At 41.3% G+C, this 17,033-nt stretch overlaps 1 protein-coding gene across 1 annotated transcript; it reads right to left on the bottom strand.

The window, feature by feature from the left end:
• Nucleotides 1-9,341: 9,341 nt before the first annotated feature.
• On the bottom strand, nucleotides 9,342-15,852 carry LOC115693306 (protein DUF642 L-GALACTONO-1,4-LACTONE-RESPONSIVE GENE 2-like). The gene is made up of 3 exons (XM_056302641.1): nucleotides 15,695-15,852; nucleotides 11,603-12,103; nucleotides 9,342-10,262 (listed from the first exon to the last, which is right to left on the bottom strand). The coding sequence occupies exons 1-3, from the start codon at nucleotides 15,780-15,782 to the stop codon at nucleotides 9,667-9,669; spliced, it is 1,185 nt and encodes a 394-aa protein (XP_056158616.1). The 5' UTR covers nucleotides 15,783-15,852; the 3' UTR covers nucleotides 9,342-9,666.
• Between the last annotated feature and the right edge of the window lie 1,181 nt (nucleotides 15,853-17,033).

Here is a 17,033-nt window from a genome sequence, read left to right as displayed (position 1 = left end):
ATCTAATTTAACGAAGGGTAAAATTGTCACAAATGTACCAGTTTAAAATTTTTGGTGGTCAAAAATTTAGTTTAGGATAAATATATCACAAGTGTACAAATTTGTGATTTTTAATGGTAAAAAAATTAATTTTGGGTAAATTTGTCGCAGGTATATCAACTTGAGGTTTTCGTGGTATTAACCTAAAGGAAAATATAGTGCAATAGAAAACAAAAGATGTACGAATACAAAATTTCCTATTTACATTTTATATTTACAGTTGGTGAATATGTGGAAGAGGAAATATATCTTTATTACAATGCAGATTTGTTATAAGTAGTGCAGTCTCTAATCATTTCCGCATACTAGATAAAGTCAACCGTATTAATAAGGCCAGGTAAAGTTATATCGATAATCAAAATGGTATCTTGCACTCGATTCTAGAGCCAAGAATATCGACATCACACCTCATTCTACACAAGTAAACACTTAGTACTAGAGCGCCTTCTACACACCATCCTAGGAGTGAGCAAAAGGATCCGTCCGAACTGGAAACCACCCGGCCCGACCGGTTCTGGGCAGTTCTTGGAGGCACCGGTATGGTTCCCAATTCATTTCTATCTTAGATTGTGAATGGCCCAGCTGGTTCGTTTCCATTCCTAATCATTTTTGTTTTTCTTTCAGTCATATTCTTGCTCCTTCGGTTTTTATAAATACGGTCTCTACCTTGTTTGAAATCAATCTCATAGAAGAGCATCATCTTGCAGTCCTAACTTCAATCCATGAAAACTGGTAGTTCATGCTAATGAACAGAAGATAGAAGACTGTGATGTGCAAGAACCGGTTACTGGGTGGGAACCAAACCGCCCGAAAATTGATCAGCCCCACACCATCCCATCTGACGATAAAGCTTGTTTGATAATTTAATTAGGATTTAATTCTGGAGACTCCATCAAGTCAAGAATTCACATAAAGTGGTAAGTAAAGAGGGGTCTAATTATTCACCATAAAATAATAATTGATAGCAACTAGAATCCTACCAAATATAGTACTAAACCCAACCAATAAATTTATCATTATTCTATGTTTAGTAAGAAAACTATGATATTCGGGTATCAATTTTCAATTATCATCAAACTAACCTTTTTTATATTTATTGTGAGCACTTAAGATTATCAACACTAAAAATCAGCATTGAAAGTTTCTAAAACTTTTCTTTCATTTGTATAAAAAAAAATATTTCCTCGTGAAAAAAGGTTTCGCTCAACAATCGATTCATCAATATCTTTCTTAATTATTTGGAAAAAAACCACAAAAAACTCTAAACTATGCCCACTATGAAATATTTGCTCTAAACCTTTTTTTTACATAAAAAAACTCTAAAATATGTGCACTTTGACACATTTATCCTAAACTTTCTTTTTGTGATATAAAAATCCCAAACTTGTACTTATTTATCCTCCATTAATGTTCTGTCATATGAATTTTCAACCAAAATGACGCCGTTTTTATTTCAATTAAGCCACGTGGACATCATGTCAAAACCATTTGCTTTCATGTGTCCATATAGATAGATTTTTAAAGGTATTCATTAATGGAATATTGACGAAGGGTAAATGTATCACACAAGTACCAGTTTGAGATTTTTGATTTCACAAAAAAAAGTTTAGGATAAATGTGTCACAATGAACATAATTTTGGATTTTTTGTGGTTTTTTCACTAATTGTTTTGGTTACTCAATATCACGTGCAAGCCCACGGGATCCACAAGCCTTTGAAGACAAGCACCGGACTAAAAGCGTACTGCATTCTCGTCTCTTTGCAAGCGATAGTCTCCGCGATCATCAGCTGCATCATGTTCAACTAGTAATTTTGAAAAGACAAAAAGATCATGAAGCTCGTTGGGCGGTCACGTCTTCTTCATTTGGTTGATCATTAAAGGCGATTTTGTTGAGTAAAGTAAACATGGATATAAAGCTTCATTTGAAGAAAGACACTGTAAAAATCACAATGATCTCAGCATTGCTCCAAGAGGTGATGCTCGCTGCACATAACATATGATTCAGCTACAATTTCGTTCATCAACATAGGAAGAGCAACCGGCCAATGCACATAACATATGATTCAGCCACAATTTCGTTCATCAACATAGGAATAGCAACCGGCCAATGCACAGCAAAACCACGTCTTTTCACTGCTCGAGCTCTAGGCTCAGCCGAAGAGCATCCTAGTACGTGTTTACCTACAATGCATAACTTAGAACAAAAGCTAACTCCAATCTTGCATACAACATTTACACTGGGCAATTCGGTTTCACCAAACATCACCTTTACCAGCCATCACGGCGAGTGCACCCGCCCTAGACTGTCTAATAGAACTTAAGCAAAGACCAGAAGGAGCGCCCACCCTCCAAGCCCGACAGCCAAAATGAATCCTGCATTCGCATTCCTGCCGGCCTGTGAAAACCACACCCGGGCATCATCAACCACCGACCCGCGGAGCGAGCTCATGTCGTCGCTCCTTGTGTTGTAGTACACACTGTAGAACGCGATTCGCGTCCTCTCAGCCTTGGCTGTGAAGTTGATGCTTGCAGTTTGGAACGTCGAGTTCGCATTCGGGGTGTGATGGATGTTCTCGGCTTGATTCCCGGCAAATGCCATCACAGCAAGTGGTTGTTTGCACTTGTCACCGACGTGGCCCAGGGCGAACGATAGGGTGTAATCTTTTTCGGGCTTCGTCTCGACCATTTGGGAGATTATGCCTTCCTTTCCTGAAAGGAGCTCGATAGCCCGCTTGCCCTGCGGAACTGAGAAATGGTAGGAGTCGATGTAACAAACGGCCCGGTTAGACTCAACGCTCCAGCCAGGTAGGGAGGAGGTGTTCTCGTCGAGGTTGGTGGGAACACCTCGAGAGATGGGAGAAGAACAGCTCCAAAGTTGTGTGCAGCCTTGGTTAAGTGCCAAATCAGAAAAATACTTTGGTGCCAACGGCGAGAAATTCCGGCCAAATTAATACGTGGCATTTATAATTAAATTTTTAATCTTAGTTGGATTTTTTTAAAAAATTAGTCTACGTGGCATTTCCACGTATATATTTTGATTTTTTAAATACTTTTCTGAATTTTTTTTTTTTTTTCTTCTTTTCTTTTTTCTTTTCTTTCTTCTCCCTTTGGTCACCGCCTGGTGACCGGAGGCCAGCCACCGGCCGCTGGCCTCGTCCGGCGAGGCCGCCGCCGCCACCTACAAGTGAGGCCGGCCGACCCTCGCTGGCGATGGCGGGCAAGCCCCGGCGAGTCGGCCTCGCCTCGCATGGGCGAGGACGAGCCCGGCTAGGGCGAGCCCCGGCGAGGGCTCCCTCGCCGAGATCCGGCGAGGCCGGCCGTCGCCTGAGCCACGGCGGCCTTGCCCGGACGTCGCCCGAGGCGGCGTCCCGGCGGGCGAGCGACATCTGCGGGGCCGCCGTGGCTTGGGCGACGCGGATTTGGCGAGGGACCCTCGCAGGGCTCGCCTCGCCCATGCGAGGCGAGGCCGACCTCGCCGGGCTTGCCCCGTCGCCCGAGGCAAGGGTCGGCCGGGCCTCACCTATGGCGGGCGACGGCGACCTCGTCCGGGTGAGGCCGGCCGACCTCGCCCGGCGACGGCGGGCAAGCCCCGGCGAGGTCGGCCTCGCCTCGTATGGGCGAGGGCGAGCCCCGGCGAGGTCGGCCTCGCCACGCATGGGCGAGGGCGAGGGCGAGCCCGGCGAGGTCGGCCTCGCCACGCATGGGCGAGGCGAGCGAGCCCGGCGAGGCTCCTCGCCGATCCAGCGAGGCCGGCCGTTGCCCAGCCACGGCGGCCCGCCTGGACGTCGCCCGGGGAAGCGACGCCGGGGGCCGCGTGGCTGGGCAACGGCCGGCCTCGCTGGATCTCGGCGAGGAGCCCTCGCGGGGCTCGCCCATGCGAGGCGAGGCCGACCTCGCCGGGGCTTGCCGCCGTCGCCGGCGAGGGTCGGCCGGCCTCGCGTGGGGGGGGGGAAGAAAGAAAAGAAAAAAAAAAAGAAGGAAAAAAAAAGAAAGAAAAAAAAAAAAAGGAAAAAAAAAAAAATTATTTAAAATAAAAATGCTGATCGTATCTCCGGCGAGAGCCACATCGGCTTCAAAAATTAATAAAAAATGCCACGTCGGATTTCCGGTCAACCGACCGGAGTTGGCACTTAAGGGCGCATGAATACCTAACGTGCCGGCGCTATTTACGAACAAAATGATTTTTTTATTCTGGAAACAATTTTTGAGTATCCGAAGGCGTTTGATAAATGTCCAAAATTTCTATTCCTAGAGAAGAAAGAACGAAATGCGTTTGGTAACTACACAAATTTTCTGTTCCCAAATAATATTTTAATAATATTTTGAATTGTTTAAATTTTTTTTTCTTTTTACTTTCTTCTTTGGCCATGGCCGGTCGCCGTCGCCGGCCGACCGGCCACCCAGGCCGGCGAGGGCGTCACGGACCTCGCCGGCCGCCGGCGGAGGCGAGGTTGCCCTCGCCGGCGAGGGCGAGGCGGACCCTCGCCGCCCGGGCGAGGCGGCCTCGTCCGAGACGGCGAGGCTCGGCCTCGCCCGGATCGGCGAGGCCGAGCCTCGCCGTCGCGACCCAAGGTGAAGCCGACCTCGCCTGGGTCGCGACGGCGAGGCTCGGCCTCGGCAGATCTGGCGAGGCCGAGCCTCGCCATCTCTAGGCGAGGCCGACCTCGCCGTCGCGACCGACGGCAGGAGGCTCGGCCTCGCTCGATCTGGGCGAGGCCGCCTCGCCAGCGGCGAGGGTCCAGCCTCGCCCTCGCCGGCGAAGGCCGTGACGCCCTCGCCGGCCACAGGGGTGGCCGGCCGGCGCGCACAGCGGCCGGCGGCTCACCAGGGAACAACACACAAAATAAGAAATGAAAAAAAAAGAAAAAGAAGAAAAAAACTGATTCTCAAAATTGTAGAAACAAGAAGCAACTTTTTTACTTCTTGTTTCTCTTCCAAAATGTTTCTCGGCACAAATTTTTGCAAAAATGTGCCGAGGAACAAAAGTTTACCAAACGCATTTACTCCCAAACTATTTAGGGAACAAAAAACGAAATTTTCACTATTTAGCACGTTACCAAACGGGCCCTAAGTGATCTTTTTTCAAAATTTTGGCACTTAAATGATCCAAATAAAACTTTTGGCACCAAAGTAAGGCTCGTCACAACTTTTGGCACCAATGCTGTTCCCCCCAGCAGGGAACACATCGGACCTTCTTCTAGGTCACCATTTAGCACAGCGTTCTCTGCAAACAACAGGACAGCAAATTATGCCAGGGCATGAATGTGGTGGACTATAGGTTTTTTGATGCTTCACAATAGCAAATGAGGATGTAAAACAGAAACGGCGACCTCGTTGCTAGGACTACGAATTAGAGAAACTTAAAATTCTTCTTTTCTCTCTTCATAAACAAATGTTTATGAAAACAGGAAAAAAAAGTTTCCTCTGTTCTGCTAAACCTGAAAACTAAAGCAAGTTGCTCTGTCAAAAGAAGTTTTTCTACCCTAAGATAAGCATGTTCTTCACATATCTACCAACAAAAGATATAAATGCTCTATGGTCAATATACACAGGACAGAACACATCACTCTCTCCTTTTCTGTAGATGACGTTTTAACGATTGCTCACTCGGGATGACGAGTAACATAAGTTTGATGATATAGTTGAAAATAGGGTGAAATGTTACAATAAACTCGTGAGATCGGGTAAATACTAAATGCCATTCTATTTCTAAAGCAAAGACGACATTAGCGCCTTTTCATGTAAGCGTGCCTTGGTCACTATTCATTTGAAGTTCCTTAATCTGGAAAGGATTTTCTTTCCCTTAAGTGGTACCAAGTGCAAGAAACACTTTGAGTTTCCAGAGTGTTCAGTGAAAATTAATTGCACAACGTGGAACTTTCATTCAGAGGAATAGTGGTCTGAACAAACAAGGGGGACAAATGACTAAATGCTACTTGCCCTACTGATCAGAGGACTAGCGATCATGGAAAGAGCAGGGACAAAATTCAATGCAGAATACAATCAAGGAAAATCGTGGTTGTTTCTCATCCCAAAATTCAATTCATGAAACCCAAAGTTCACTTGCTTAAGCTTTTCTCGTCCTAAAAAAAGATGTTTATAAAAACAAACATGTGATTTATTGCCCTACCTCTGCGAAACCTCTACTTTTCTCATTGAACGTTTACTTTTTTAAAAAATAAAAAATAAAAAAGAGTGTAGATATGTTTCGCTCGACATTGGCTCTCCTCAAATAGTAAGTCGACTATGACAATGGAAATTACCTCGCCTCACAGACGACTTGACAATGGAAATCACCTCGCCCGTGACTCATGTTTTCTAACATAATATCACGGGTCACTTGTGCTTCGATATGGACAAACGATTGTGCACCGAGAAAGAAACGATAAATTGATGATTGAGTTGTAATACTAAAAACAAACATGTGAGTTATTGCCCTACCTTTGGGAAACCTCTACTTTTCTCATTAAACGTTTACTTTTTAAAAAATAAAAAATAAAAAAGTGTGTAGATATGTTTCGCTCGACATTGGCTCTCCTCAAATAGTAAGTCGACTATGACAATGGAAATTACCTCGCCTCACAGTCGACTTGACAATGGAAATCATCTCACCCGTAACTCGTGTTTTCTAACATAACATCACGGGTCACTTGTGCTTCGATATGGACAAACGATTGTGCACCGAGAAAGAAAAGATAAATTGATGATTGAGTTGTAATACTAATCAAATGAATTCATTGATGACAGCATTTATTTTCAAAGAGCAAGAGCAAGTGTTTGATTGACAAAAGTAGATGAACGACTGGGATGGCTGTAAATAAACCGTTGGAAATGACAGGAAATAAAGAGTACGAAATTAAAGGATATTGTCATGACGAGTGCACGTGACTAGCGTCCCACTGATCACTCTGGTCTGCCTTGACTCGCCCCGATCTAAAATCTTCCCTTCGGCTCAGTCAATGTCCGTGGTCGATTTTGAGTGCCAACAGGATATAAAAAAGGAAGTAAAAATATACAAAAGAAAAAGGGTTAATGCTACAAAAAATCTCAAGTTGGTGTACTTATGACAAATTTATCAAAAATTAATTTTTTTAACAACGAAAAATCCCAAACTGATATATCTGTAACAATTTTACGATCTGTTAGTTTCCGTTAAATTTTACCGACAAATTTCTGAATTGGATGACACGTGACAGTTGACGGGTGTACCGATTTGAGGTTTTACCCTCGGTATATCACAGATATACCATTTTGTGATTTTCGCGATATTAATCCAATTTAATGGAATGTAAAATTGTCATAAATATATAAGTTTGGGGTTTTTGATAGTCAAAAAATTAATTTATGGTAAATCTGTCACAAGTATACCAGTTTAAGGTTTTTTATTGTCAAAAAATTAGTTCATAGTAAATTGGTCACATGTGTACCAGTTTCGGGCTTTTCATGGTATTAACCCAAAGGAAAATATAGTGCAATAGAAAACAAAAGATGTACGAATACAAAATTTCCTATTTACATTTTATATTTACGTTGGCGAATATGTGGAATAGGAAATATATCTTTTATTACGATGCAGATTTGTTATAAGTAGTACAATCTTTGAACATTTCCACATACTGGATAAAGTCAACCGTATTATTAAGGCTGGGTAAAGTTATATCGATAATTAAATGGTATCTTGCACTCAACTAGGCCCAAGAATATCAACATCACACATCATTCTACACAAGTCAACACTTGGTACTAGAGCACCTTCTACACACCATCCTAGGGGTGGGCAAAAAAAGAAACACTCGGCACGGCCGGTTTTGGGTGATCCCGGGAACACTGGTCCGGTTCTCAATTCATTTCTATCTTAAATTGTGAACATCCTAGCCGGTTCATTTACGTCTTAGATTGTGAACAGCCTAGCCGATTCGTTTCTGTTCTACTCATTTTTGTTTTTCTTTCAGTCATGTTCTTGCTCCTTCGGTTTTATAAATACGGTCTCTACCTTGTCTAAAATCAATCTCATAGAAGAGCATCATCTTGCAGTACTAACTGCTATCGATGAAAACCGGTAGTTCATGTTAATGAACAGAAGATAGAAGACTGCGATGACTTTGCAAGCCAATAACATTGTGCAAGAATCGGTTCCATTGGTCCACCCGAGAACCAGACCGCTCGGAAATCGACCACCCCCACACCATGCCATCTGACAATAAAGCTTGTTTGATAATTCAATTAGGATTTAATTCTGAAGACTCCATCAAGTAAAAAATTCACTTAAAGTGGTAAGTAAAGAGGGGTCTAATTTATTCGGCAGAAAATAATAATTAATGGCAACTAGAATCCTACCAAACATGCTACTAAACCCAACCGATAAATTAATCATTATTCTATGTTTAGTAAGAAAACTATGATATTCGGGTATCAATTTTCAATTATCATCAAACTTACCTTTTATTCTTATTGTGAGCACTTAAGATTATCAACGCTAAAATCAGAATTGAAAGTTTCTAACACTTTTCTTTCATTTGTATAAAAATTTATTTAATTGTGAAAAAGGTTTCGCTCAACAATCAATTCATCCATATCTTTCTGAATTATTTGGGAAAAAGCCATAAAAAACCTCAAATTATGCCCTTTATGAAGCATTTACCATAAACTTTTTTATGACATAAAAAACCCCCAAAGTATGTGCACTCTCACACATTTATTCTAAACTTTTTTTTGTGACATAAAAAATCCTAAACTTGTACCTACGCGACACATTTACCATCTGTTAATATTCTGTTATATGATTTTTCAACCAAAACAAGTCGTTTTTATTTCACTTAAGCCACGTGGACGTAATGTCAATATCGTTTGCTTTCCAGCGTCTATATAGGCATATTTTTATCGATGTTTATTGACGAAATCTTGACGGAGAGTAAATATATCACACATGTACAAGTTTGAGACTTTTGATTTCACAAAAAAAAGTTTAGGATAAATGTGTGTCACATTAAGCATAGTTTCGATTTTGTGGTGGTTTTTTGACTAATTGTTTCGGTTACTTTATATCATGTGCAAGCCCACGGGATCCACAAGCCTCTGGAGACAAGCACCGGACTAAAGCTTATCTCATTCTCATCTCTTTGCAAGTGAGAGTATCCGCAATCATCAGGTGCATTATGTTCAACTAGTAATTTTGAAGAGGACAACAAGATTATGAAGCTCGTTGGGCAGTCACGTCTTCTTGATTTGGTTGTTCATTAAAGCCATTTTGTTGAGTAAAGCAAACATGGATATAAAGTTTGATTTGAAGAAAGATAGACACTGAAAAAATCACATATGATCTCAGCATTGCTCCAAGAGGTGCTGCTCACTGCATATGACATATGATTCAGCCATAATTTCGGTCATCAACATAGGAAGAGTAACCGGTCAGTGCTTAGCAAAACCACGTCTTATCACTGCTCGAGCTCTAGGCTCCGCCAAAGAGCATCGAAGTACGTGTTAACTACCATGCATAACTTTAGAACAAAAGCTAACTCCAATCTCGCATACAGCATTTAAACCGGGGAATTCGGTTTCACCAAACCCCTCATTACCTTTACCAGCCATCGCAGCGAATGCACCCACCCTGAACTGTCTAATAGAACTTAAGAAAAGACGAGAAGAAGCGCCCACCATCCAAGCCCGACAGCCAAAGTGAATCCTGCATTCGCATTCCTGCCGGCCCGGGAAAACCACACCCGCACATCATCCACCACCGGCCCGCAGAGTGAGCTCATGTCGTCACTCCTCGTGTTGTAGTACACGCTGTAGAACGCGATTCGCGTCCTCTCGGCCTTGGCCGTGAAGTTGACGCTCGCAGTTTGGAACGTCGAGTTCGAATTCAGGGTGTAATGGATGTTCTCGGCTTGATCCCCGGCAAATGCCATCACAGCAAGCGGTTGTTTGCACTTGTCACCAGCGTGGCCCAAGGCGAACGATAGGGTGTAATCTTTCTCGGGCTTCGTCTCGACCATTTGGGAGATTATGCCTTCCTTTCCTGAAAGGAGCTCGATAGCCCGCTTGCCCTGCGGAACTGAGAAATGGTAGGAGTCGATGTAACGAACGGCCCGGTTGGACTCAACGTTCCAGCCAGGTAGGGAAGAGGTGTCCTCGTCGAGGTTGGTGGGGAGTAACACCCCGAGAGATGTGTTCCGGAACATCCACGGACCTTCTTCTAGGTCACCATTTAGCACAGCGTTATCTGCAAACAACAGAACAGCAAATTATGCCAGGGCATGAATGCGGTGGACTATAGGTTTTTTTATGGCAATGTGTAGAAAAAACAAAAACGGCGACCTCATTTCTAGGACTATGAATTAGAGAAACTTAAAATTCTTCTTTTCTCTCTTCATAAACATCTTTTTATGAAAACAGGAAAAAAAAAAATTTCCTCTGTTCGGCTAAACCTGAAAACTAAAGCAAGTTGCTCTGTCAAAAGAAGTTTTTCTACCCTAAGATAAGCATGTTCTTCACACATCTACCAACAAAAGATATAAATGCTCTATGGTCAATACACACAGGACAGAGCGCATCACTCTCTCCTTTTCTGTAGATGACGTTTTAACAATTGCTCACTCGGGATGGTGAGTAACATAAGTTTGATGATATAGTTAAAAATAGGGTGAAATGTTACAATAAACTCGTGAGATCGGGTAAATACTAATGCCATTCTATTTCTAAAGCAAAGACGACATTAGCGCATTTTCATCTAAGCATGCCTTGGTCCTAATTCATTTGAAGTTCTTCATCTGGAAAAGATTTTCTTCCCTTAAGTGGTAACCAAGTGCAAGAAATACTTGGAGAGTGTTCAGTGAAAAATTAATTGCACAACGTGGAACTTTCATTCAGAGGAATAGTGGTCTGAACAAACAAGGGGGACAAATGACTAAATGCTACTTGCCCTACTGATTAGAGGACTAAGCATTCATGGAAAGTGCAGGGACAAAATTCAATACAGAATACAATCAAGGAAAATCGTGGCTGTTTCTCATCCTAAAATTCAATTCATGAGCCCCAAAGTTCACTTGCTCAAGCTTTTCTCGTCCTCAAAAAGATGTTTACATTCGGTTTTACAAGGTTTTCAAGCTTTTTTTTAGCTAAATACATTGGCCCTTGACTATCCATAAAAACAAACATGTGATCTATTGCCCTTTGTAAAGAGGAATGAAAATAGCAATGACCTTCAGTTGCTTCTCAGTAGGACCTTGCATGCAAGTTCCTAGTTTGAATTTAGTATTATATCCTGTGCAGATGAGTTTGGTATTAAAGATCTTAAAATTGTGAGAACCCCCAAAAACATTTTGTTTTCTTTTCTTTTTTTTCCTTTTTTCTTTTTGTTGTTTGAAGTTTCAAAAGCAAAAGACTTTTGTCCAGGAAAGGGAAAACGTAGTACAGAGGAAAAGCATTCACTGTACTAGATTTTGAGCATTCCTAAGCAAAGGCCCAAATTTCTCCAATCTGGGTCCACAGATTGACCATGAAATGAATCCAATGCGCGTGTATGGGACCCAGTGCAAGAAAAGAAGTAACAAGTTCTTTTACCTTTGGGCCGATCGGGAGAGAAAAGCTTCTTGATCGCGATGTCGTCGATGATGGGCCCGCACGTCGGGTCATCCTCCATCCCGGGGTTCCTGAACGCCAGCCTCACCTTGTCGTCCAGGGCCTCAAAGGCCCACGCGTACGGGTCCCACCCCTGCACGCTGTACAGAGTCTGCAGGTCGATGGTCTGCGACGCCGTCGGCGGGACCGACACGTTCAGCGACTCGAGCTGCGCGCACGTGCGGGCCGCGCTGAACGTGACGGAGTAAATCGACCCCTTCTCCACCGTCAGCTCCTGGCTGATCTCGGCGTCATTGCCCAGCCTCGCCGCGTGTGTGCCCTCCGGCACGATGAGGATCATCCCACCCTGCTTCTGCCCCGACTCCACGAGCTCGACGGTGCCATTTGTCTTCCACCCGGGGATGGTTGCCGGGCCATCCGACATAACATCACTCGCGAAGCCGCCCGATGGGGGTGTCTCGAAGTCACCGTTCGTGATCAAGCCTGGAGGATATCGACCAAAGGTAATGAGCAAGTGATAGTCAATTTGGTTCAGCGTCACAATAGTAGCAGTTTCATTGTACATCATATACAAAACATTGATACCCTTATTTTCTTGTGTCACAACCAGGATGGATTTATTGACCAAATTAAGATCAAATTGGAATTTGGTTGGAATTTCATCAAAATGAAACTGACCATAGAGTGGAAGGAGTTAGAGAATTCGATTAAATGAACATATTTCTAGTGGTGTTATGCAAATCATATTAGCTAATGATATACTTCATGTTTATTTATTTTAATTGAAAAATTCGAAACTGCATTATTTAGAATGAGGGTCTAATTTAATTATCAAATGCAACAAAAATATTAATAAAAAGAGCTACAAAAATTGCACTTATTCATGAAACAAAAATCTAAGTGAAAAATAAAGGAAGCAAAGCTAATGTTTCATTGTCAGGGAGATTTTGATGGCCATAAGACCAGCCTGTTCCTCTCAAACAAGGGGACAAAAGAAGTGGCACTGTTTAAAGCGTTCAGATCACACCAGCATACACTACAAAACAATGCACAGACTACGAGTAAATCCAATGAAAAACAATGCTAAGATTCCCCGCAGCTTCTGCTGTCTTGTCGTGAAGATCATGTAACTTCACGGTTCATTTTTACCGTTATCCTAAGTATGATATGGAGTGCACTAAAATAGCATGGAAGATTATATGGAGGAGTACTACATGTCGAAACTTGCATATTCTTGTTTTGAAAGATTTTAAATGTTCTGGAATGAAAAAAAAAGGAAAATGAAAAAAAGCTACAGAATTTGAAAAAAAAATTGATATTATAAAAATGAAATAAAGATTTCACAGCGCATGTTTAACCCAAATATCAATTTCACGAAACTAAGGTGACCCAATAGGATGATACAAATAGCCTCTGAACTTGGATCCAATGTGCAACATAGTCCCCAAACTTTTAATTTTTTCAATACAGTCCATGAACTTTGGTAGATATTCAACTTAATCGATAAATTAAATGAAAAAGTTCAATATTGTCCTTCCATCAATTCAAGTTCATGGACAATACATAGTCCGGGGACGAAACTAAATACGTACTAAAAGTCCAGATATCAATATTGCATATTGAGTTATCGTTCATGAATTATATTGAGCAAATTAATAATTTAAGAACCATTCATGTATTTTCGCTAACCTAATAATATGAAAAAATGAGGGAAATAAAAGGAAAAACCGAAGAGTAAACAACAAAAACGAAAAGGCGGAGGTACTGATAAAGGGCGACACGCGCTGCTCATATACGACAAAAGCGGTGGTGCGGTGCGAGCCACGGCGTCAACTTCGTGGGGCCCAACGGCGAGTACACTTATCTATTCGGGCCCCGCTCTTCTTCAATTTCACAGTCAAGCCCCGCTTTGACCGACAAAAAGGTAAGCAGCTCGCCCTTATCACGGACCATCATCGGTTCACTCTTCTCAAGGTTGAATATTTTTGGGGACATTAATTAATAATTAATATAAATAATGAAAATGTGAAAAAAAAACCTAAAAAAAAGGATCAAAAATCGTCGGATGCCATGGAGCTTTGCGGAAAGTCACATTGGTTTTGTCAATTTAGAAAAAAGGAGCCTCTTATTTTGGCGGGAAGTGTCTTTTTTCCCTCTCTTTTTTCTCTTTTGAGAGAAGAGAGAAACAATACATAATTTTAATTCTAAATGTAATTTGGTACATGTACACATCTATTGGAGAAAATGTCACAAACCACACAAGATCCTACTATAGTTTATATTTATGCACTTCACATGTTAATGTACTTCGTCATTGGTCATAAAATCAACCAAAACCCTTACCTAAGTCTGTCAATTGGGCAAATGATCGGACCTAGACGGGTCTAACCAGGTAAATCTGAACTAAGGAAGAGAATAGATTGGCCTAGACCTGCTCATTAGCACATAGAACTCGGGCCAGCTGACAAGGCACTACGTGACATTTCATAGCTTATGTAGCTTAAGGACCGCACATATGATTCCTAGAATCATCATTTCATTTCTACTCAAGATTGTCACTTAATGCCAAGACTAGAGGACTATAACATGGATCTCTGAGGTGAGCCTATGGTACCTCGCGAACGTGCCTCCACAGATTTTCACCATTCGATTTTGCGCTCGAAAGGGGATCTAGCAAAATGTGCTCTTAGACAAATAGCCATTAAAGATTGCCGAGTGAAAATGCAAATATACTAAAAAATGCATTAAAACTTGGTTTTCTTTTTCCGTTAATGATATTGCCAAGAGTGTACAGAGGTTGGACCAAACATAAATATGTTGCTGGTGAGTCCCCATTACAACCATTTAATGAAATAATTCGATGCGTGCGAACCTTATTGGTGGTCCTCCCATCCTTTATAGGGGCGTGGGGTCGACTGTGACACTAAAGTCACATTAGTGCGCCCTAGCGAACACGTAGACTTCAAAAAATAAATTTCTTGGAACATGGTGAAACGAGACATTTTTTTAAAAATAAATTCAACAAATTCGATCTGAATTTGAGAGACGCGCCAAACTTTTCTGAATGAATTACTTTCTAGTCTTTAGGGTAATTATATAGCCTATGACTTTTAATTCCTATCTTTCTAAATTTAATTGGTTGTAGGTCCAACCAGTAGACCCATATAATATGATTTGTGGGCCCACATCGATTTAAATTTCTACAATTAGAATTATAAAACAGTGAACACGGCTAGGAGAGAGAGACCTAAAGGGAGAGTACGATAAAGACACAGTATTTGTGCCTTTTGCCGTGGTACGACGCCGTTTTTTATTTGTAAATCCTGCTTAAATTAGATTCTACCATCCAGAAATTAAACTCAAAAATATTTTCTTTGAGGTAATTTTAGAAAAAAACATCAACTTTACCTTGCGACAATACTGAGCTAAACTTGTTTTGTCTCAATAAAAAGTGTCAACTTTTACTGAAATTTCAAATCTGACCCGAATAATTTGAAAATTTCACATTACAGAGGCCAGATTTGAGACTTGAGTAAAAATTGATGCTTTTTATTGAGACAAAAAAAAATTCGGGCTAAAATTGTCACTCAATATAAGGTTCGTGCCTTTTTTTGGAATTAGTCCTATTTTCTTTTTCCTATAAAAAAGTCAAAATCCAAAATGCAAGGACCGGCCGTCCTTGGATACCAACGCAACCTGGCAAAGATTCCCGTTTCTTTATTTTTTTTATCAAAGTCATTTCTATCTCTTTTGCCTTAGGTTCTCAAGAAAAAAGATAATAAAACAAGAACAAGAGAAATAAATACAGAGAAATCGTGTAAAATGCAAGCTGGTGAGCATAAAAAAATCGTCAAGAAATCACGGCGGAAGCACCTTTCCAGCGAGAGACCCAGTTCGACATCTGAACTGGGTGGAACCAAAGAAAGACAGAACGGTAACTAAAACAGCAAATCTCACGACAAGAATCGCAACTGCACATACGAAGGAATCAGACAATGAGGAACAGATCGGGCACACAGCATAACACAATGGCAATGGCAATGGCAATGTGATTCAGAAATCGAGAGAGAGTACCATCTTCGGCCACGATTCCAGGCAGCTGATGAGCGAAGAGAAAGAGAAAGAGCGAGACCCATCTGATTTTCTCCGACCTTCCCACCATTTCCACCCCTCTCTCTCTCTCTCTCTCTCTCTCTCTCTCTCTCTCTCTCTCTCTCTCTCTCTCTCTCTCTCTCTTCTGTGAGTAGAGTGGGATTGGGAGTGAGAAAACGAAGGGGGAGAGGACGCCCTTTTATCCAAGATTCTGGTTCAGTAGCCTTCGTTTCGCAAAGAAAAAGACGACAACTTTGTTTGGAGTACAACCAAATCAACTTTATTTGCTTTCTGTCGTAAATTAATGAAGAAAGCAAGGTTGTTCTGGACATTTTTTAATTGATTATTGTTTGATTTTTCGAGGTATAGTGGAAAGGAGAAAAAGGTCATTGTCAGTGGTTGCAATGTCCGAATTATTGTATATCTTTTTTCTACTTTTTGGGAATTAAAAAAACAAACTCGACTTTAATGGTTTACGTGTTTTGGGAAGCGTGGTCTCTCTTTGGTCCGCGCGTGGGACCCGCCCACCGCCGGATCCTTGTACCCCGTACTAATTAAAGCGCTCGTGAGCTCTTTGCTTTATCATCGATTGTTTACAAAACAGATATTTCAAAAGTGATCTGCAATAGAATCATTTTAAAAGAAATAGTCCATATAACACGGTCCTAATTAGGGGGTTTATAAAAAGGTTAACGCTATAAAAAAAATCTCAAACTGATATATCTACGATAAATTTATTATATGTTAGTTTTTGTTAAATTTTACTGTCGAATTGCTGAGTTAAATGACATATTACAGTTGACAAATGTACCAATTTTGGTGTTTTATCATTCGTTTGTCACAGGTATATTAGCTTGCGATTTTTTTTGTATTAATCCAATTTAATAGAGAGTAAATTTATGAAAAATTTATTAATGTATTAATCCAATTTAATAGAAGGTAAATTTGTCACAAATGTATCAGTTTAGGATTTTTGATGGTCAAAAAATTAGTTTGGGTAAAATTATCATAGGTGTACCAGTTTAAGATTTTTCATTGTATTAACCTGTTATAAGAAGAAGATATCAATGAACTTCTATGAAATGGTTGTTATCAATGAATCGGCCTAGGGTAGGCGATACCCAAAAATCAAGCCTAATGCATTATTGCCGTAAATGTATGCCCAATATCTTAAGTAGCACTAAGCTAAGCTTTTGATGAAATAAACTTGTCCAAATCCTATATGTTCCTTAGGCTCGTTTGTCCCGATCAAGCTTTGAGAAGACCATAGGCTATCAGACCCTTTGAGTTAGGGGTGGGCATGGGGTGGGTCGGCGGTTCC

The sequence above is a fragment of the Syzygium oleosum genome, unplaced genomic scaffold (genome assembly GCF_021117445.2).
Source record: "Syzygium oleosum isolate NSW1041296 unplaced genomic scaffold, Sole_v2.1 Sole_v2.24, whole genome shotgun sequence".
In the NCBI taxonomy this organism is placed as follows: domain Eukaryota; kingdom Viridiplantae; phylum Streptophyta; class Magnoliopsida; order Myrtales; family Myrtaceae; genus Syzygium; species Syzygium oleosum.
Note: the sequence above shows the minus strand (reverse complement) of the source record. Positions and strands in the feature narration are given on the sequence as shown.